The sequence below is a fragment of the Mixophyes fleayi genome, chromosome 4 (genome assembly GCF_038048845.1).
Source record: "Mixophyes fleayi isolate aMixFle1 chromosome 4, aMixFle1.hap1, whole genome shotgun sequence".
In the NCBI taxonomy this organism is placed as follows: Eukaryota; Metazoa; Chordata; class Amphibia; order Anura; family Limnodynastidae; genus Mixophyes; species Mixophyes fleayi.
The window spans coordinates 132502241-132524648 of NC_134405.1; the positions used below are offsets into that span (position 1 = coordinate 132502241).

At 43.5% G+C, this 22408-nt stretch overlaps 1 protein-coding gene across 3 annotated transcripts in view; it reads right to left on the minus strand.

The window, feature by feature from the left end:
• REC114 (REC114 meiotic recombination protein) overlaps window positions 1–22408 on the minus strand; it is a 157078-nt gene that overhangs the window by 45653 nt on the left and 89017 nt on the right. For all 3 annotated transcript variants that reach the window (XM_075208313.1, XM_075208314.1, XM_075208312.1), the window contains one exon: window positions 4233–4316. In XM_075208313.1, the coding sequence (XP_075064414.1) occupies window positions 4233–4316 (84 nt within the window). The remainder of the gene's footprint in view (window positions 1–4232; window positions 4317–22408) is intronic.

The following is a 22408-nucleotide window of genomic DNA, read 5'->3' on the forward strand; positions in this document are numbered from 1 at the left end:
AGGGTGGAATTCCACCTAGTTACCACCTCTTGCTTAAGTTGGTGGCAGGGCAAGTTAAACTGCTCTTGGAGCTGCTGCAATCTCCTACATGCTGTGGCAGAATGCCTGAAATGGCCTGAAATTTTACGGGCCACCGAAAGCAGCTCCTGCACCTCACGGTTATTTCGTAGGAAGCTCTGCACCACCAAGTTGATGGTGTGAGCAAAATAGGGAATGTGAGGGAATTCACCCAGCTGTAATGCTCGCACTATATTGTTGGCGTTATCAGAAATGACAAATCCTGGGGAGAGTCCAAGTGGTATAAGCCATGTATCAATCACATCTCTTAGTTTGCGTAACAAATTGTCAGCTGTATGCCTGTTAGTGAAGCCGGTGATAGAAAGAGTGGCCTGCCTGTGACAAATGTTACGTAGAGGTGTACACGCTGCTGCTGTTCCTGCTGGTGAAGGTGAATGACCAACCCAGTGAGCTGTCACAGTCATACAGTCTATTGTTTGACCACTTCCACTTGTCCACATATCTGTGGTTAACTGGACAGTGGGAATAATGGCATTTTTTCAGCGCAATCTCTACATTTGTACACACTTTTTGGTAGAGTTGTGGAATAGCTTTACGGGAAAAATGGTGTCGCAATGGAATTCTGTAACGCGGACACAAAACCTCAATTAACTGTGAAAAAACAGCTGCGTTTATTGTAGACTAGCAGAATACCCCGACTTTTCCCAATGTCATGGCTTGTGGAGTAAGCGTTGATGGCTTTTCGCTGTTCCTCCATTCGCAGAAGCATATACAGGAATTCCACCTTGTCACCAGCCCTTGTTTCAGTTGGTGGCAGGGCAAATTAAATTGCTCTTGTAGCTGCTGCAATCTCCTACACGCTGTTGCAGAATATCAGAAATGTCCAGATATTTTCCGGGCCACAGACAGCATCTCCTGCACGTCCCTGACATTTTTTAAACAGCTCTGCACCACCAAGTTTATTGTGTGAGCAAAAACAGGGAATGTGAGAGAATTCACCCAGCTGTAATGCTCTCACAATATTGGTTGCATTATGAGAAATGACATATCCTGAGGAGAGTCCAAGTGGGATAAGCCATGTTGCAATGACATCCCTTCCTTTTTGTAAGATTGTCAGCTGTATGCCTCTTAGTGATGCCGGTGATACACAGAGTAGCCTGCCTCTGACAAATGTGACGTACTTGGGTACATGCTGCTGCTGGTGAAGGCGAATCTCCAACCCAGTGGGCTGTTACAGTCATATAATGTTTAGTTTGCCCAGTTTCGCTTGTCCACATATCTGTGGTTAAGTGTACAGTGGGTAGAATGGCATTTCGTGGGCCAATAATTACATTTTTTTGAGGAATAGCTTTACTAGTGAAATGGTGTCGTGATGAAATCTGGTAACGGGGACACAAATCCTCAAGTAACTGTCTAAAACCAGCTGCATTAATAGTGGATATTGGGCGCATATCTAATACTAGCATAGTTGCCATGGCGTCTGTCATGCACTGGGTGACAGCATTCATACTTGATTTCTCTTGCAAAGGATTGTTTAACATCCAATTGTTGTAAACTACTATTAGTCTTCTTCTTGGTCTGCTTCTGGGATGAAGATTCATCTCCAGCAGCAGCGGGACTAATGCTCAAGTCGGGATGTAGGTGAGCGAAGGGACCTAGCTGATGATGGACTGCTTGCTGTTATTTTTTTAGCATAAGTTTCTGATTTTCCCAACAGCTTGCCATGAACTTGCTTCAAATGGCGTAACATGGATGAGGTTCCTAGATGGTTAAGGTCCCTACCTCTACTGACAGTGGTTTTACAAACGCTACAAATGGCTAGACAACTGTTGTCCGAATTTGGGTAAAAATAGTTCCGGTGGATTTTTTGGTCTTATGTCCAGGCATGACAATGGCCTTCTTCTTATCACGTGCAAGAACTGCTTCCACCGATGCAGGACTTACACAAACATCATCATCCTCATCAACATCTTCATTAGCGCCCTCATCGGCTACACAAGTATCCCCCTCATCCTGTTGCAATTCCAAAGTGGCGTCCTCAATTTGTGTATCACCGGCAACACTTGGCCTGTTCAGGCACACATCTGTAGAAATGCTGAAAGGGGCCTTATTTATGGGTACAATATCAGAATGATCAGGATTACACATAGTACTCGTGGATAGACTCTTCTCAGGGATTTGTGTCATTTCTGAATCTGAACATACATTTTCCTCTAATGCCTTACTGTTTTCTTCCAGCTCGGTTTTTACACATAAAAGTATTTGGAAACCACTTCTGAAGTCCGAATGACAAGGTCTTCACGACTGACCTTACAAGAAGATGCCCTGGTGACAGTTGCAGAACTCGCACTCATAGAGAAAGGCCCCATTCTTTGCTTGACAATTCGCAATGGAGCTCTTCTCTTTGTGTGTTACTTATATAACACTGTACATTATGGGACTGCAGATTTAGAAGACCAAGCCTGCTAATCCTATTATTAATTCTATTTCAGCAATGACAATTAGCAATTAAGCAATGGAGCGCTCCTGAATGTCACTGTAGACTTTGAACAACACTGCTACCCCCTCCTTTTTTCTATGCTACCTATGATGCTGCCAAACTGCTCTACAGACTGTGCTACTACCCCTTCTGTGTCCCTCTGTGAAATGGCGCTAGATCGCCGTGGAGGGCGGTACTTATAGAATTCAAAACTCTCGAGATCCAACGATTTAACAATAACATTTTGCCTCGTTTTCAATTCAGAAAGTGCGCAAAAGTACCGATCCGCGTCGGCTCCATACTCAAATCTGCTAAGTTCGGGTGTGTTCGGTTCTCTGGGAACCGAGCATTAGCATCTCTGGTCTAAATACACTATTTTTATGGGCAATTGTTTTTGAGAGCAAGTTGTACACTACATGCGTCCATCTCAGCATTAGATCCAATGAGAGAATAGGTAAGAGTTTTGGTCGCATCGTAAGTAAGAAAAAATAAGTATTCTAATAAGGTGGTGATGAATTGTTCCCAAACAATAAGGTAATTCCTCAATTGACATCTTAGCATCCCAACCAGATCATGGCTCCAAAAGATACCTGGACCTCAAAATTCTTAAAAAGTCTATACAATATATGTCTCAAACTAAAGTCCCAAAAGCACCCAATAGCCTATAGAGGAGTAGCCAAATGCTTTTATCTGCATTATATTTCCTCAGCTGCATACCTGGATGTCTTCAAAGTAGTCTTCTTAGCCCGCATAAGGTTTTGCCACACTATCTTCCTTAATGGACTGCACCCCATTGTTGGGACTGAGTCACCATTTAAATACTTGGAGTGGGATGTTATTAATTCATGCTATGTTCGTATTTAAATTAATTGTAGTGATTCAAGGGAAAGGTGTATGTGTAAGTACTCAATGCAAAAGTGTCATTACCCTGTTTGCACACAATCTAATAATGTAATAAAACATATTTTAATACATTATTATGTTGTGTCCAAATAAGATAATACGGTTAGTAACACAAAAGATAATAATGTGTTAATATGGTATGGAAATTCGACCACTGTATGTATGTATGTATGTATGCATGTATGTATGTATATTGGTCGAAGAGGTTTGGTACATGGTGGCATGCCATATTGTCACTTTTGCTACTGCCTTCATTCTGAAACTATCAAATTCCATTCACTTACATTTTCCATACCACCACTTCTAAGTTTCCACTTAGATGTATTCTACCAATAACTCATACATGGCAACTCTCACGGAATATCCGGTAGTTCTCCCGAAATTCCAGGAGAGTAAAGCATCCTCTGCATCTGCCCACTCCACTAGTGGAGTGGGCAGATTAGAGCCGGAATGATGAAATTCTATGGGAAATCGCATCATTTTGGCCCCGCCCCCCTCTGCAATAGACCCTTAACATGCATTACGTCACTGGGCGCCCCTCTACCCATACACTCCTCCTGCCCTCCTGGACGTTGGTTACGGCTCCTGAAGTGCAGTTACTGTACGTCTCTGTGTGGCCATCAAAATATAAAACATAATACAGTGCAAAATATTTATACTGTCAGATTAAAACACAAGCAATGAGGAGCAAGCTCTCATGAACATGGCATCTTTACCCTATTTTTTATGTATGATGTGTGTTTTGTATGATTTGTTATACTGACTGTCTGCAGTCAAAAATAAATGAGGATGATGATGATGATGATGATATAAAGTACAATTTATTGATTACCTTTGCTTTTGTCCCAAAGAGAAGACAATCAGAGTTCTTTCCAACCTTTAGCCATGACTTTGCAGATATGAGAGAGAAACCCTCCTGAAAACAAATAGAAGTGGAATTTTAAAAAAACAAACAAAAAGGTAAACTGTGATTTCACAGACATGATACACAATTACACATACAGAAAGGATTAGACATTTATGGTATTATTCCTAAAACTGTGAATTTAAATTACCACTAACAAGTGCATGGGTAGCTTGTATGGCTCATATAGGAATCCTAAAAATAGTCAATTCACTTTACTAAACACAAAATATGTGGATGCGCAGTGCATTACGTTTTGTGCATGAATTTGGTATGCGTTCCCCATGCAAAAGCTGTGTGTGTCCTGTTATGAGCGTTTTGTCGCTATCCAACAACGATTGTCGAATCTCGATTTGTGTTTCCAACGCACAAATATTTATTCTCAAAAAGTAGCAGAAAATATTTAAGCGAAATAATAATAAGTACAGCCGTTACTTATCGCAGGCGCTCTGGATCCAGTGTACAGTCATTCAGGTCTGAAGTCTGTGGTCAAGGTGACTGAACACTACATGAGAGCTACTGCTTATATGCAAACAGAGATACAGTGAAACAATGCAGGTGGTATAGCTTGCTTCTATTGGTCCAGGCATCAGGAGGGTCCAGGGGGTTACACATCATAGGCTGATTCAATCTAAGGAATCCAAAGGTGGGTGTCTCTCCAGGGGATGAGCTCTGTTCTTCCCGCCACACTCCAATTACAATCAGTCCATTTGCATTTGACAGTTCATATCATATTAAAGGTTTATTCCCTAACATCAATAACTAGATTATGCAATGTGCGATCTCTTCGCCGAATGCACTAAACAGCTGCTGATGTAAAGGGGATTAATATGATATTAGATATGACATTTCTTTTAACCTGAACCATATGTATCACTAATATGCATATAACTTATAATATTACACATAAACACTACTATATTTCGACATAAATAACTATGTGTTGCAAATACCATTAATGTGTACTATTTTACAAATGTGTGTGTTGGTGCGAATGTATGTAAAAGCGTAAATACTGTTGTTGCCACGTGTTGCGGCTGCGTACGCCCTTCCACGCCGTAGAGTGCCATACGCATATTTTCAGACAAAGACAACCAAGTTTGCTCGATTTTAATTGAAATTACTTTATCCAATTTATGGACTTCGACAGTTCCACCCTTTGATAGTGTAATAAACTATCACCTAATCACCGTTTCAAGTTCAGGGTTATACAACACTTCTTCACATACCATGATCTCGGTATCTTGCACCTCCCTCTCAGTCTCGTTCTCAGTGTTTCTCCTAGAAGACTGTTTTCTACACTTCAACACAGTAGGAACACATTTGACACATAAACCAATTGCTAAGATGACACCCAGTATAAGGAGGAGCTTACCTACACTAGCAACCATTTCCTGTACCCATTCCCCCAGACCAGAGAACCATTTCACAGGATTCAACCACGAGAACCATCCTGCCACCTTTTCCCCGATCTCATATAACGAAGAATTATGGTTCCTTCGAAATTCCCATTTCAGTTGCAGAATTTCATCCATCTTCCGGTCTATAACCTCCTTAGGGTCATCCGTACTATTGGTGATGTACGTGCAACATTTGAAACCAAACTGGGTGGCCGACGTCACACAGTACCCACCAGTAATAGAGGTGAGATAATTTAGTACCAGTCTATGTTGCACCAACTCCTTCTTGTACGCTTGTAGCTCCCTTCCAGTATACCTGAAAGTGTCATCATACATCTCGGTGATATTGTCTATCAATTTAGCTAGGTCTTGTATATATTTAAAGTTTAATGTTCCCCGAGCGGTTCTGATGAGATCTAGAGCAACCATAACTTGAAAACCAGCGGTTTCACTAATCAATTTTGTAGCTATGGGTTCCTCACCAGGAATCATATTTCTCTTGCCACGGTGTTCATATTGTGTGTGTGTGTGTGTGTGTGTGTGTGTATGTATGTATGGTGGTGATGTAGTCTTGTGAATACCAACCATTTCTTCATGAGTAATAGTCATGATTTTAGGAACCAGTTTAGCTAAGAAACACAAGCCCTTGGAGCTCGGAGTAACCCAGGAATAAGCCTTCCTCCCACACACAAAGTACACATCATCAGGGAGAACATAAGGAACAGTATGCACATTAATTATATCACACAGGGTTTTGCTAAAACTACCCATGCCTAGTGTCTCCATTCGCTTAAGACACGTGTCAGCATGGATGACATTCTTACAATTACCTATAGAGACTTTTCCAATGGATACTTTCTTATGTTTGGTTATACGCCCTAATTTGTGACTTCCATCAACATTCCTGCCTATTGGTGACCTTGTACGTCTCCCTCCAAAATGAGCGTGGCGAGCCATTGTCAGATCTGATAGGTCAGCTTCCCAATTCTCCAGACGCTTTGCATGAGAGATATTTAGGCACAGCAAAGATCTGTCTACGGAGAATTGTCGAAGTGTCAGACTAGGGTACCTAGTGTTATTGTACCTCCCTTCTATGGGCCTCCCACCCCTCAATTCGAGTACATCGGAGATGTTTAAAGGGAATGGCACTAGTCCTATGTTATGCTGCCCCTGCGGCACGTGAGAGCACACCCAGCACTCGGTTTGGTTTAGAACCTTACCCACCAAGGAGTGATAATCCTCCAGAGGATGCCGGCCCACATTCAGATTACCAGTGGACTGGCATCACTGGATGCATCTCTCTTCAACTAGGGAGTCACAGAACTTGCAGATACAATACTCATCAAACAATAGCCCCTCACACTGTCTACGAGTTCCTGAGCTAGCAGACCTTTTCATAACCCCTGGACCAAGCTTGATAATGGGCTGCTCTGAGTACTCTAGTAATTTTTCCTTGATCTCCATCTCATCCGTATCACTGCCAGAACCTTCCTCTGTCCTCCATCCTCCTTCACAAAAATAGAATGTCCTAGAAAAAGTAAAAACAAGGAAAATCCTGGAACAAAAGAAAAACAAAAACCGCCACTCCATCGCTGGAAAGATAGTTCTGATGCAACGTCTCTGGTTTAGGTGTCTTGACTGCAGGCTTTAGGTCTCCCGGAACAGATTTACGAGTGACAGATCTGTGTCGTCGGTCTCAGTTTTATCTCGCACTTTCTCCGGGTTACTGACTTTCCTGCAGTGGGTGGAATGGACCCAAGTGTCTCTCTCTGCAACCTTCAGTGATGTAGTACTCGTCAGCAGCACTTGGTACGGGCCTTCCCAACGGTCTGTTAAACAACCTGAACGTAAGAAATTGCGGATCATAACATAGTCCCCAGGTTCAACATCATGACAGTTCGTTTCAGGCATACCAGGTGAAAGCATTTTTAGTTTTTGTTGTTGTTGCTTTAGCTGTCTGCTCATTTTTATAAGATATTGTACAGTCACTTCATTTTTACACTTCAAGTTGTCTTGTGGACTCACGATCAAATAAGGTTGTCGGCCGAACAGTATCTCAAAGGGGGACAGATTAAGAGATGGTCTAGGAGTGGTTCGAATGCTATGGAGGACTAGTGGCGAAGCTTCATGCCACGCCAACCCAGTTTCAGCCATTATCTTACCAAGCTTGTTCTTTATAGTACCATTTACTCTTTCCACCTTACCACTGGCTTGTGGTCGGTAAGGGGTGTGAAGTCTGCTACTGATTCCCATGAGCTTACACATATTTTGGAAGATATCACCAGTAAAGTACCAAACCTACACACAAACTCTTGTACAATTTTCTTTGCAGTGAACGCAGCAGTATTAGTGGCTGCTGGATATGCTTCTACCCAACCGGAAAACACATCAATACATACTAACAAATACTTTAGATTCCTGCACGGTGGTAATTGGATATAGTCAATTTGTATTACCTGAAAAGGTCCGTCTGTAGGAGGGATGTTGGATGGCTCAGTTGGAATAGTTTTCCCAACATTTTTCCTCAAACTAGTAAGACATGACATTGCTTTCTTACCAGCCTGGAGAAAATCCAGGAGCACACCAGTATGCTCTCACCAGTTTGCACATACCTTCTTTACCCAGGTGAGTCAGACTGCGTGCTGCTTCAGCCAGGCTTGGATAATATGTTCGGGGAGCTACAGGCTTACCTTGTCCATCCCTCCAGAGTCCTGAGGACTCTTGACCACATCCCTTCGCCTTCCAGACCGCCTTTTCCTGCAGGGAACACAAATCCTGCATTTCAATTAATTTCTGCATGTCTAATGTCTGAAAAACCATCATAGTTTCGGTCGATACAGTCATAGGTTGCCCTGCTGCCCATTTAGCAGCTTCGTCTGCCCTATTATTGCCCAATGACACCGGGTCTTCTTCAGAGGTATGGGCTTTGCACTTTATGACGGCTACCGTCTTGGGTAACTGTATCGCTGTCAAAAGTCCTTTTATGTGTTGTGAGTGTGCCACTGGCGTACCTGCTGCTGTCGTAAAGTTTCTAAGATGCCAAAGGGCCCCAAAATCATGCACTACCCTGAAGGCGTACCTAGAGTCAGTATATATATTAGCTGATTTACCTTCTGCCAACTCACACGTTCTCCTTAATGCTACTAGTTCCGCCACTTGGGCTGAGTGAGGTGGGCCAAGGGGTTCAGCTTCTACCACATCCTAAACGTCTACAACAGCGTAACCAGTACATAGTTCTCCCGTCTCTGTCTGTCTATGACAACGCCCGTCTGTATAAAACGTAAAATCCACATTTTCTAAGGGGGTGTCACGTATGTCGGGCCTTGCAGTATAGGTCTGGTTCAAGTGTTCCATACAATCATGCGTATCAGTACTCTTGCCTAACTCATCATCAACCAGGGTCTCCTCACCTCCCACCCTTTGTGTCTCTAGAGACACATATGGAAGGTATGTAGCTCGATTTAAGGTGCTACATCGTTTGATGGTGATGTTTGAGGGTGCCATCAGAGCTAGTTCCCACTTTGTGAATCTAGCTGAAGAAACATGTCTGGTTTGAGCTGAATTTAACAGAGCTGATACAGCATGGGGTGTATAGACAGTTGAATTATGTCCTAATACTACGTCCTCGCTCTTACTTACCAGAAGAGCAGTTGCTGCTACACTTCTGAGACATGTTGGGAGTGATCTTGCCACAGTGTCCAATTGTGCACTATAGTATGCTACCGGTCTGCTAGCGTCACCATGTTTCTGTGTGAGGACACCTGCTGCACAACCATCAGCTTCCGTACAGTATAGATCAAAAGGCTTTTCACAATCAGGTATTCCCAATGCAGGTGCTCTAGTCAGACTATCTTTGAGATTAAAGAACGCTTGCTCTGACTCTTCTGTGTGTACGACACGTTCTGGTTTCGAGGAAGAGACTAGCTCCTGCAATGGTAATGCTAGAATAGAAAAACCTGGGATCCAGGATCTACAGTATCCACACATTCCCAAGAAGGCACAAATTTTCTTCTGGCTCTGCGGCAGAGTCATGTGTTGTATGGCCTCAATTTTGTCAGTCATCAGATGTCTTAGCCCCTGGGTGAGACAGTGCCCTAAGTATTTGACCTTAGTCTGACATGGCTGTAACTTGTCCTTTGCCACCTTGTGCCCTGTTTGTGAGAGATGGAGCAACAACAATTTAGTATCATGTAAACATGACATAAAAGAATCAGAGCACAGCAACAAATCGTCCACATATTGAATTAGAACAGACCCATTGCAGGGATGAAAGGATTGCAAACAGTCATGTAAGGCTTGGGAGAAAATACTGGGGCTGTCAATGAACCCCTGGGGAAGTCTGGTCCATGTGTATTGCACTCCCCGGTAGGAGAATGCAAATAGGTATTGGCAGTCAGGGTGAAGTGGGACTGAGAAGAAAGCAGAACAGAGATCAATGACAGTAAAATGACTAGCAGACGGTGGAATCTGCATGAAGATGACAGCTGGATTCGGAACTACGGGGAATTGGCTCTCAACAACTTTATTAATACCCCTTAAGTCCTGGACTAATTTATAGCCCCTCCCCCCACTCTTCTTCACAGGGAAAATGGGACTATTTGCTGTGCTCGATGTACGAATTAAAATCCCTTGTTGCAACAGCCTTTCAATAACAGGATATATCTCCTAATTTCACCTCCGGTTTCAATGGGTACTGTGGGATTTTTGGAGCTATCCTACCACTTTTTAGATTTACCATGACAGGGGCTATGTTTGCCATCAATCCAGTGTCCTGTCCATCTCTGGTCCATAGTGAACCCGGTATTTCCAGCAACATCCCCTTTACTTGAGATGGACTTTGCTCTACAACGGTAGAGTGCAACATTAACCTTTGAGGGGTGTCCAATATATCCTGTACCTCATGCGCGACCTTCTCTGGTATATCTAAGAACACACCATCTGAAGTACAGTATAAGACACATCCCATTTTGCATAACAAGTCTCTCCCTAGCAAGTTAGTAGGAGCCGCTGCAGCTAAGAGAAACGAATGCTTAGTATGCAGGGGCCCGATAGTAACTTCAGCGGGTTTAGTTAGAGGATAATGTAACACTCCTCCCGTTACCCCCATAGCTGGAATAGTTTTACTGGTCACCTGTAGATTAAAAGGAGAGGTTATCACAGATCTGGCCGCCCCTGTATCTACAAGAAAAATTTGCTTCCTACCAGCTATGTCAACTATCATTGTTAGTTCTTCTCTCAGACTCAGTTAACCTCACTGGCTGTAAACTACAGGTATGAACTGACCCCTAGTGCTATTGCTTTCCCGCGCAGCATTTGCTGCTGTAATATGCGCGGACAGGTGTGAGTCTTCTAGTCTATGTGAATCCCTCCTTGGAGGATATCTATGCGACCCTTCATTAGGATTATATCTTCCCTTAGTACAATCTTTCCTCATATGTCCTTCTTCTTTTCAATTATAACATCTCAACATTCTGCGTTTCCTGTTATGTGGGTTATAGGCTGGTGGTCGTGTATGCATTCCCTCTAATGCTTGTATACTCACCGTCATCAACTTGTCACTCTTTTCTTCCTTTTTCCTAAAGATATTTTTATCATGCTCCACAGCAGACTCCCTAAGGGAATCTACCATGATGCCTCTCCAATTAGGTAATGAGGTTTGTACTCTGGTTTTTAAATTTTCCCTAAGACCATCCATTAGTACTCCTACAGCTACTTCCCTGTGATGTGGGTCCTCACCTATGTTTGATATCCCAGTGTACCGTGTTATCGCTGCTATAGCTCTACTAAAGTAATCTGATGCTGTTTCACTATCTTTTTGTTTTATGGTGAAAATCTTACTCCAATTCGCTACTACTGGAAAATAGATGGCTAAATGTTTGACAATCTGTTCTTTATTCTCTTGATTAATCTCATCCGTCAAGGTGTCGTCTTCCTCCAACGAACAATCTTTATTAAATTGTTGTACGTTAGTATTGGGAGGAAGACACGCCCTCAACACTACACTCCAATCCTTATCGGTTGGTTCGTGTGCATTTCCCAAGTCTTTAACAAACTTCTGACACTTAGCCAACTCTTTTCTAGGATCTGGGAATTCAGTCATAATGGAACGTAATTCTGATCTAGTCCAGGCACAATGCATTGTAACATTTCTTTATTATTATTATTATTTTTATTTATAGGGCGCCACAAAGTATCCGTAGCGCCGTACAAGGACAAACAATGGCACAGTACAAGGTGAAACAGCACAGTACAAGTAACAGTAAGCACTATAACTCTGGGGGCTCAGGCACAGCATGAAAGAGAGGGAGGGAGGGGAAAGGTGAGTACAGGCAGGTAACTATGGCCCAAGAGGGTGGGCACGGATGACAGGTTGAGAGTCACTGAGGGGAGCGGAGAGAAGCGAGAGGAGACAGAGGGCAGAGGGACTGAGAGGAGGTGAGCTGAGTAGCTGGAGAGCGCAGTTAAAAGTGATGGAAACAGAAGGAAGGAGAGCCCTGCTCAAAGGAGCGAACAATCTAAAGGGAGGGGAAGACAGACAGACACATGGATGAGACGGAGAGACGGGAGGAAGGGGGAGAAGTGAAGAAGGGATGAGAAAGAGAGGTAGCCGACCGGTGGGAGTTTAGGCATGAGACTGGAAGGCTTTAAGGAAAAGGTGGGTTTTTAATGTTTGTTTGAAAGAGGACAGATTAGGGGAAGTTCTGAGGGAGCGGGGGAGCTTGTTCCAATGAAGGGGAGCGGCGCGGGAGAAGTCTTGGATACGTGCGTGAGAGGAGGTAATCAGAGGGGAAGAGAGGCGACGATCGTTGGATGATCGCAGTGAGCGGGAGGGAGTGTGAATAGAGATAAGGTTAGAGATGTAGGGAGCAGTGGAGTTGGCGAGGGCCTTGTAAGTCAGAGTGAGGAGCTTGAAAGGGATTCTGTAGGGGAAGAGGAGCCAGTGAAGGGCTTGGTAGAGTGGGGATACAGAGGTGGAACGGCGAGAGAGGAAAATAAGCCTAGCAGCGGCGTTAAGTACAGATCTAAGGGGAGCGAGATGAGAGAGGGGGAGGCCGATAAGGAGAAGGTTGCAGTAGTCCAAGCGGGAGATAATCAGAGAGTGGACGAGAGATTTGGTGGCATCCTGGGAGAGGAAGGGCCGAATGCGGGCAATGTTGCGAAGCTGGAAACGGCAGGATTTGGCGAGAGAGTGAATGTGAGGGGCAAAGGAGAGAGAGGAGTCGAGGATGACACCTAGGCAGCGGAGTTGGGGAACAGGGGAGATAGATGAGTTGTCAACAGTGATGGAGAGGTCAGAGGGGAAGGAGGTACGAGAGGGAGGAAAGACAATGAGTTCAGTTTTAGCAAGATTGAGTTTAAGAAATCTAGAGGACATCCAGGAGGAGATGGCAGAGAGGCATGCGGATACCCTGGAAAGAAGGGAGGGAGAGAGATCAGGAGAGGAAAGGTAGAGTTGAGTGTCATCAGCATAAAGGTGGTACTTGAGGCCGAAGGAGCTGATGAGTGCACCCAGAGAAGAGGTGTATAGTGAGAATAGTAAGGGTCCAAGGACAGAGCCCTGAGGGACCCCGACTGGAAGGGAGGAAGAAGGGGAGAGAGAATCAGAGGTGGAAACAGAGAAGGAATGGTCGGCAAGGTAAGAGGTGAACCAGGAGAGGACGGTACCGGAGAGGCCAATGGACTGAAGGGTGTGAAGCAGAAGGGGGTGGTCAACGGTGTCAAAGGCCGCTGAGGGGTCGAGGAGAATCAGGAGGGAGTAGTGGCCCATGGCTTTAGCCGAGAGGAGATCGTTCGTAACTTGAGACAGGGCAGTTTCAGTGGAATGGAGGGGGCGGAAGCCTGATTGGAGAGGGTCAAGGAGGGAGTGTTCAGAGAGGTAGGTGGAGAGACGGTTGCAGACAAGTCTCTCGAGTATTTTGGAGGCAAATGGGAGAAGGGAAATGGGGCGGTAATTAGAGAGTGAGGTGGGGTCAAGATTGGGTTTCTTGAGAATGGGTGAGACGAGAGCATGTTTAAAGGTGGAGGGGAAGATGCCGGTGGAGAGGGACAGATAAAAGAGGTGAGCGAGGTGGGAGCAGGTGGAGGTGGAAAGGGAGCGAAGAAGGTGAGAAGGGATGGGGTCCTGGGGGCAGGTAGAAGGGGGGGGAAGAAGAAATGAGAGAGTGGACTTCCTTACCCGAGGTGTGGCGGAAGGAGAGAAAGAGTTGGTGGCTGGGAGGAGAGGGGGGGAGAGTGGAGGGGGGAGGAAGGGCGAGAGGGGGGGTGGCGGAAGAGTGGGTGGAGGAGATTTCAAGTCTGATGGCCGCAATTTTAGAGGAGAAAAAGGAGGTGAAGTCAGTGGCAGATAAGGAGGAAGGGAGGGGGGGAGGTGGGGAGACAGGAGAGTGTTAAAGGTAGCGAAGAGGCGGCGGGGGTTGGAGGACTGGGAGGAGATGAGGGATGTAAAGAAGGATTGCTTAGCGAGCTAGAGGGCAGAGCTGTAGGAGGAGAGGACAAACTTGAAGTGGAGGAAATCAGCCAGGGAGCGAGATTTTCTCCAGTGGCGTTCGGCAGTACGAGAGCATTTTTGGAGGAAACAGGTAAGTTTGGAGTGCCAGGGTTGGGGATTGGAGCAGTGAAGGTGGATGGGCTGGGCAGGGGCAACCGCATCAAGGGCGGAGGAGAGGGTTTGGTTATAGAGGGAGGCCGCCTGATTAGGGCAGGACAGGGTGGAAAGGGGAGAGAGGAGAGTTCCGAGAGAAGAGGATAGAATAGCAGGATCAAGGGTGTCGAGATCGCGCCTGGACCGGGTAGATTTGGGTGGGGGGAGGGGTGCAGGAGTAGGAGAGAGAGAATGAGAGGAGATGGTGGTCCGAGAGTGGAAAGGGGGAGATAGAGAAGTCGGACAGACTGCAACGGTGGGAGAAGACAAGGTCAAGGGAGTGACCAAGGCAGTGGGTAGAAGAGGAGGTCCATTGGGAGAGGCCAAGGGAGGCAGAAAGGGCAAGGAGTTTGACGGAAGCAGGGTCGGTGGGGTTGTCAATAGGGATATTGAAGTCGCCAAGGATAAAGGAGGGGATGTCAGAGGAGAGGTGGTGTGGGAGCCAGGCAGCAAAGTTGTCAAGGAAAAGGGAGGAGGGCCCAGGGGGGCGGTATATGACAGAGACGCGAAGATGGATGGGGTAGAAGAGACGGATAGAGTGGACTTCAAAAGAGGAGAAGGAGAGGGAGGGTTCAGGAGGAATGAGTCTGAAAGTACAGGTGGAGGATAGGAGAATGCCCACTCCTCCGCCTGGGCGGTCTCCAGGTCTGGCGGAGTGGGTGAAGGAGAGGCCGCCATAGGAGAGAGCGGCAGGGGAGGCAGTGTCGGAATCGGTGAGCCAGGTTTCGGTAATGGCAAGAAGGTTAAGAGAGTTAGATAAGAAGAGGTCATGGATAGAGGGGAGTTTGTTGCGGACGGATCTAGCATTCCAGAGGGCACAGGAGAAAGGGAGGGAGGGGAGAGGGGAGATGGGGATAAGGTTGGCAAGGTTAGCGGTGCGCGGGGGAGTGCGGGGACAGGAGCGTGAAGTTGGGAGAGGTGAGAGTATGGGTATGGCAAGTGAACAGGGAGGCATGGTGAGGTGAGGGAGGGGTGGGGGAGGAGTGGAAGAAGTAGGGGGAACCGAAGAATCGTCTGAAGCAGAGGGTCGGGAGAGGAGGACAGGGGGAGTCAGAAGGTAAAGGAACTACACCATACTTATCCACCTTCCCATTAGGAACTGATACGTACCCACTGGTACACTATCTTCAGGGTTAGCTACTTCAGTACTTTGAATATTGTTTCTCCTAGTGGTCACACTAATCTCACCTATCTCAGCCATTGCCCCCTTTCCATACTTACGCTGAACCTCTAACATATTAACAGCATGGGCAATGGCTAAAATTACCGTGGGTTCATCCTCTTCTTCAGAAACACTTGCTTTAAACTGACTTAAAACAGGATATAACTTAGCAATTTCATTTTTTTCATTTTTAATAATGGCTGTACTTACTCCCCTCCCGCCACATAGGGTGGTGGGGGTGCGCTTGCGCTGAGTTCTCCACGCTTCTCAACGGCTACTTCTGTTGTGCGCGTGCTTTTTACCACGCCTACTTCCGCTGTGCACTCACTGCTCTGCCACGTGTTGCCTTCCATTTGCCAAAATTTTAAACAGTCATTATGTTTATTTCTCACTTTTGTTGACTTAATCAACCACACTTTATCTTTTACGTTATTTAGTACCTCTGCATTAAAACTCCCTATTGTTGGGAAAGGCCTAACACAATCTTTGGTCATCTTGACCCACGTGTCGCAATACGTAGTTGCGTATGCACCATATTTCTTACACATGAGAAATCTCGCTGAACCAATAGGCCCTTCCTTAGGCAGTACCTCGGCCATCTCTAGGGTCTGCTTAGCACCCATATTCAACAATAGGGTCCCAGTAATATCACAATATCCTGCCACAAAAATAGGGTTCCAGAAATATCACAAAATCCTGCCACTAATTTCAACACTCTGCTACCGGCAATCTGCCGCTAGAGATATTTTACTGGCCCGTGAACGTATTTGCTACAAGCCGCGTCCACTTGCTTTCTCTCGTATTGAACGAGGACCCCTAATACAGAAATATCAATGCGGACTAACGGGTTATCAGCTCCTTAATTAGCCCTGACTCTCCAACAAAATCTGTTGAGTTTATTACGCCTGGCAGCATCCGGTAAAGTCAATTACCAGCCTTACCAACGTAATTCCTCCCTGTTACCCCCAAGTCGCAATCACGGCTTTCCTTGCTGTGCGGTGCAATCACAACACTTAAAGCTTATCAGTAAGCAATGCGATTACCCTTGGGTGCACGTCGCGAAAACTCGCTTAGTTTCCGCCCCCCGTATACCTGCCTTGTATACCGTACACCAGTTGGGCACCTGCCTCGTCAGACAGCAACTGACACTCTATTTAACAATAGATCAAACCTTAGTGTATTTAAAGTCAACAAATCACTCGACATACACCTTTTCTGCGCAGAAAATCAAAGTTCCCAACAATAGTAATAATGTCCCAGAGGTTTTAATTATACTATGCATGTATAACAACTGTCAAAACGATTGTTTAACCATGTGGCAAATCTACCGGAAGTTCGCGTACGCAAAACAGGAAGTACACTTATGCTAAGCAATGCAATACAGTTAAAACGCACAATGACAGTAAAAAGAAACAGTTTTCTCTTTTGTCCCTAGATTCAGTTAGCGTACCTTAGATAATGCAAAACGGACATTCGGTTTCAAAACACAGAGTAAAATTCAGGTTTTGAACACATTGCGTTCTTACCCGTACATGGAGCGTCTCCACCCTTTGTTGGGGAACCGAAATCCGTTGGTCTTGCGTATCGTCTGGCAACGAAACCTCCAAACTCAAGAGCACCCAAATTGTTATGAGCGTTTTGTCGCTATCCAATAACGATTGTCGAATCTCGATTTGTGTTTCCAACGCACAAATATTTATTCTCAAAAAGTAGCAGAATATATTCAAGTGAAATAATAATAAGTACAGCCGTTACTTATCGCAGGCGCTCTGGATCCAGTGTACAGTCATTCAGGTCTGAAGTCTGTGGTCAAGGTGACTGAACACTACATGAGAGCTACTGCTTATATGCAAACAGAGATACAGTGAAACAATGCAGGTGGTATAGCTTGCTTCTATTGGTCCAGGCATCAGGAGGGTCCAGGGGGTTACACATCATAGGCTGATTTAATCTAAGAAATCCAAAGGTGGGGGTCTCTCCAGGGGATGAGCTCTGTTCTTCCCGCGACACTCCAATTACAATCAGTCCATTTGCACTTGACAGTTAATATCATATTAAAGGTTTATTCCCTAACATCAATAACTAGAGTATGCAATGTGCGATCTCTTCGCCGAATGCACCGAACAGCTGCTGATGTAAAGGGGATTAATATGATATTAGACATCACTAATATGCATATAACTTATAATATTACACATAAACACAACTATATTTCAACATAAATAACTATGTGTTGCAAATACCATTAATGTGTACTATTTTACAAATGTGTGTGTTGGTGCGAATGTATGTAAAAGCGTAAATACTGTTGTTGCCACGTGTTGCGGCTGCGTACGCCCTTCCACGCCGTAGCGTGCCATACGCATCTTTTCAGACAGAGACAACCAAGTTTTCTTGATTTTAATTAAAATGAAATTTATCCAATTTACTGACTTCGACAGTCCATTCATAGGATTGTGGGCTTAGATGGGAATCTGCATGCGGTGAACAGTAAAATTACTGATTATTATTATAATTATTACTGAAAGTAACATTACCTGATTATTTTCCTCATAAACTATTGCTTATTCAAGCCCCTTTCAAGTATTAAACAAGTAAGTCTTGGAACTTAGGGGTCATAGGGACTTTCTTCATTTCATGTCACATTTGTAGTACTAATTGTTTTCTAGAACTGTGCTGTTAAATGTGCTTTTCTGTATAAAATGTGCCTGAATGGTGCAAGAAAGGTTACCAATGAAGCTATATTCTGACACCAAATAACTAAAACTTCTAAGGATATGTAAAAAAAAAACCGAACAAACAAAACAGATAACTTTGCAATAAGAAATAGGTTGTGTCCACCAGCTTACTGAAAAATCTTGTCAAAATGCACAACTTCTACACCCTGGTGCTCCTTCGAATATCCTGTTAGCAACACAAAACCTAATTGTTGCATCAGAGTGCAATGCAAGGCACATTATGGCAGTCTTCTACACGCAAGTCAACCATTCCCTTGGAAGGCAAAAAGTAGTGCTACAGAAAAGAGATCTTTCCCTGTACTGGTGCTTCTGAGCCAGGACAGTCCTGCAAACATTTGGAATGTCCCTGTCATGATAAAATTGGTATGAGTTCTGCAGGGTGAAAACATACACTTTTTAGATCAAATGTTTTTTTTATCACTAATTGTAAATGCAGCTTGTAAAAGACTATAATGAGGTGCAGATGATACACACAAGGCACAGGATGTGAGATAGCATTCTTTGGCATGTGACAGTTATTTATCCCACTGCATGATTAAGGTAATGACGTACAGCAAATCTGCTGGAGGTGTTGATACTTTGCAGAATAACCCCACTCCTATCACACAAAGTCATTAATAGGCACATTACATTAAGGGTGATCGTGTCCATGCATGTCTTTCTATGCATACAATGATTTAATTTTGCAGCTGAGACTACAATTGGGAATGAAAGTGTCATGCTTGAGAAGGAATTGACAGGGTGGCCATCCTAGTTTAAGAAAACTTATTAACACCTCTGCGCAAAGCAGGCCTTCGCTACATTTCAGCTTTTCTTTAAATGTAACTAGTTGTTCAGATGGATGGTGGTCCACTTTATCATCTTGTTTCCTGTTTTTTTTTTTTTTATTTACAGAAATATTTTCCACATGGTAGACTAGGAGAATATTTATAAGAAAATGTAAAAAACATATGAACATTTAAAAGAAAATTTAGTAAACACATGTTTTCTTAAAAAATAACCTATGATTCTTTATGGATTACAATAGAGAATTTTCAAAACATAAATGGCTTTCCATGCCTTCTCGCACATCTCTTTCTTCATGTGTTCAATACTTTTTCCCTGTGTCATTTCACAGCATTACACAAAACTTAAATTATGGACATCTATGGTTTGATTTCTTTGCATTTGTGGACTACAAGGGTTGTTGCTGACATTGTAAACTTGTAAAAGTGTAAATTTAATTAGAATAGCCACATTAGATATATATATTTACTGAAAAAATGTTGATGTGTTCAACACTTATTTCACCCGCTGTATCTGCTGTATTAGATTAGGCCTAATAGAAGATACATTTTTCTCTATGAAAACAAAGTGTTATTGTGTTTATGAGCTGGTTCTGTTTATGTTGGTGTAAGTGTGTCTGCCATAAACCACTATGTTTGTTTGCACAATTTTGGTCCATAAATTATGTCCAAAATGGCGTTCAACTCTGCATCAGGTCCTTAATCTCCATAACAACTGGGGGTAAATGAATCAAGCTGAGATTTTTCCAGCAGTCTGAAATTGCCGCAAATCGCTAGAGATAACAGGTGATTTTATTTGCAAAATCGCAATATGTATTAACCTGCGATTTTGACATTCCAAAATCCAATCTCAGTCAATTTGTGTTGATTTTAAATCACCTCTCCTGTCCGTGCTTAGTCAAACTCGCCCGGAATTAAACAGAAACTCGCCCGAGTTTCAACAGAAACAGAAACTCGAGATTTAACAGAAAAAAAAAGCATGCTGTTAGAACTATCTGGCAAATGTTAACATAACAGGAGACACAATACAAGTTTATTTATGAGGGTAATTGTGATTTCTTGTTTAGAGGGGTAAAAATAATTATTCATTTTCTTACAGGGGCCAAATTATTTTAAGAATAAATTAGTGGGCCAAATTTCTGTATGGATTGTATGGGATTTTTAAAAAAAAACATTATTATATTATAGTGGCTTACTAATTCATTACCAGTGAGGCAATAATTATGTTTTTTTCTCATGTGGCTACACTTAATATTTCCAGATGGGGACACCATTTAAAGTACATACTTGTGCCACTACAAGTGGCAGTATGCACATGAACACAAGTGCTGGTGTTTAAACATCTCAACAGCTAGAGACTATACACACTCCTTAGTACCACACAAAACATGCCCTTGAATGCTGTTTACATTCACTTATTTAGTTACTGAGGCAGGTAAGACTACTTTTTCATGGACAGATCTCGCTGGTATATGTATTCTTCTTGAACGGATTCAACCTTCTCCTAGTTTTCTCAGGTGGCGTCTTGACAACTTGTTCTTACAAAATAAAGATCTAATTATACTTTTTTCTGAAGGCATTGGATGACTTGCCACCAGGTTTAATTAAGGAGGCTAACGAAGCATCTATAAGAAGCAAACTTTTTAGAATTGCAGCTGCAGCTAGAAACCTAGCAGCTGAAGATATCGCCTCTCTTGAGCATCATTTGGGCAGCACGGTGGCTTAGTGATTAGCACTTCTGCCTCACAGCGCTGGGATCATGAGTTCAATTCCCGATCATGGCCGTATCTGTGTGGAGTTTGTATGTTCTCCCCGTGTTTGCGTGAGTTTCCTCCGGGTGCTCCGGTTTCCTCCCACACTCCAAAAACATACTGGTAGGTTAATTGGCTGCTATCACAAATTGACCCTAGTTTCCCTCTCTGTCTGTGTGTGTATGTTAGGGAATTTAGACTGTAAGCTCCAATGGGGCAGGGACTGATGTGAATGAGTTCTCTGTACAGCACTGCGGAATCAGTGGCGCTATTTAAATAAATGATGATGATGATCATTTGGCCTCTCTTTTTGCAAACTGATTCCCTCTTCAGATCTCCTCACCTAAATCAAAATTATTAAAAGTCAGCTAAATATGCTACTCTCTCGTATATTTACAAACCAGACAATGTTACAAAACAATTAGCAAAAGCCAAAGGGTTCTCTGCACAGGAAGCCTACCACTCAACCCTACCCAAAACACTACTATGTCATGTGATCACGGTGACTGACCAGGTGATCAATGCCGGGAACCACAGTAATTGGTTCCTAGCCACTATACCAGGCCTGTCCAACCTGCGGCCCTCCAGATGTTGTGAAACTACAAGTCCCAGCATGTCCTTCCAGCCATCAACAGGTTGTCTATTGACAAAGCATGCTGGGGCTTGTAGTTTCACAACATCTGGAGGGCCGCAGGTTGGACAGGCCTGCACTATACCATGATCTGAAGCCGTTCACTGTAATAAAAAGTGTAGAATAGACATACGCCTGAATTCTAAATGCAGGGCGTAATGTATGCCACGTACACAAAACCACAGCATATGAGGGGGTACATTTATTCCCTGGTTTGCCAACGGGTTAAATAAATTCTGCTTGTTGATCTTCATAGGCAATCATTTATTAACTGACATTATATTCTTTCAAGTCACTTGATAAAAATAAATGCAGTATGGAGGGTGATATATTGTATATTTTGATTACATGATCGTGAACCTTATAATCAAATTCTTAATATGAGGACAGTTTCAGCCAATGAAATAAAGCAAATCATGTTTTAATGACAATACAAAGCATTCTGGGAGAGCAGAGCCAAAGTCCCCCGACAGCTGGTTTGATATAAATGCTGCTCACGTACACCTTTATTTCTGAGGATTTCTAAAGCAGCAACACTGCTGTAGCAAAGCTTGATCTTTTACAACTAGGGGGAGACAAAGGAGGTGCCTGTTGCTATTTTTTATCTTTCTGTGAACAAAAATCAGCACAATGCTGCTTTTCGGTGACACAGCATAGCTCAGTGAATAAGTGTGTAGACAGCATGGGGTATAGAATAACATTAGATTCTGCCTGAAGGGTTACTGTAGCAGCAAGTGACTAGTAACTATTAATACTATAAATATCAAATATGTGATTTATTTAATTGTTGTCTAAGCACCGCTATATACATGCATCCCAAATTATAAATGTTTCATGCACATTTATTCTGAAAGTTACAAACATTTATAGAAGAAAAATACATACATATAAGGTTATATTTGTACTTATCTGCATATAATGTAATAAGCAAAACAGAACTTATTTTATTTTTTATATAAACAGTAATTTTCTTTGATCATATTTTAAATATGTGGA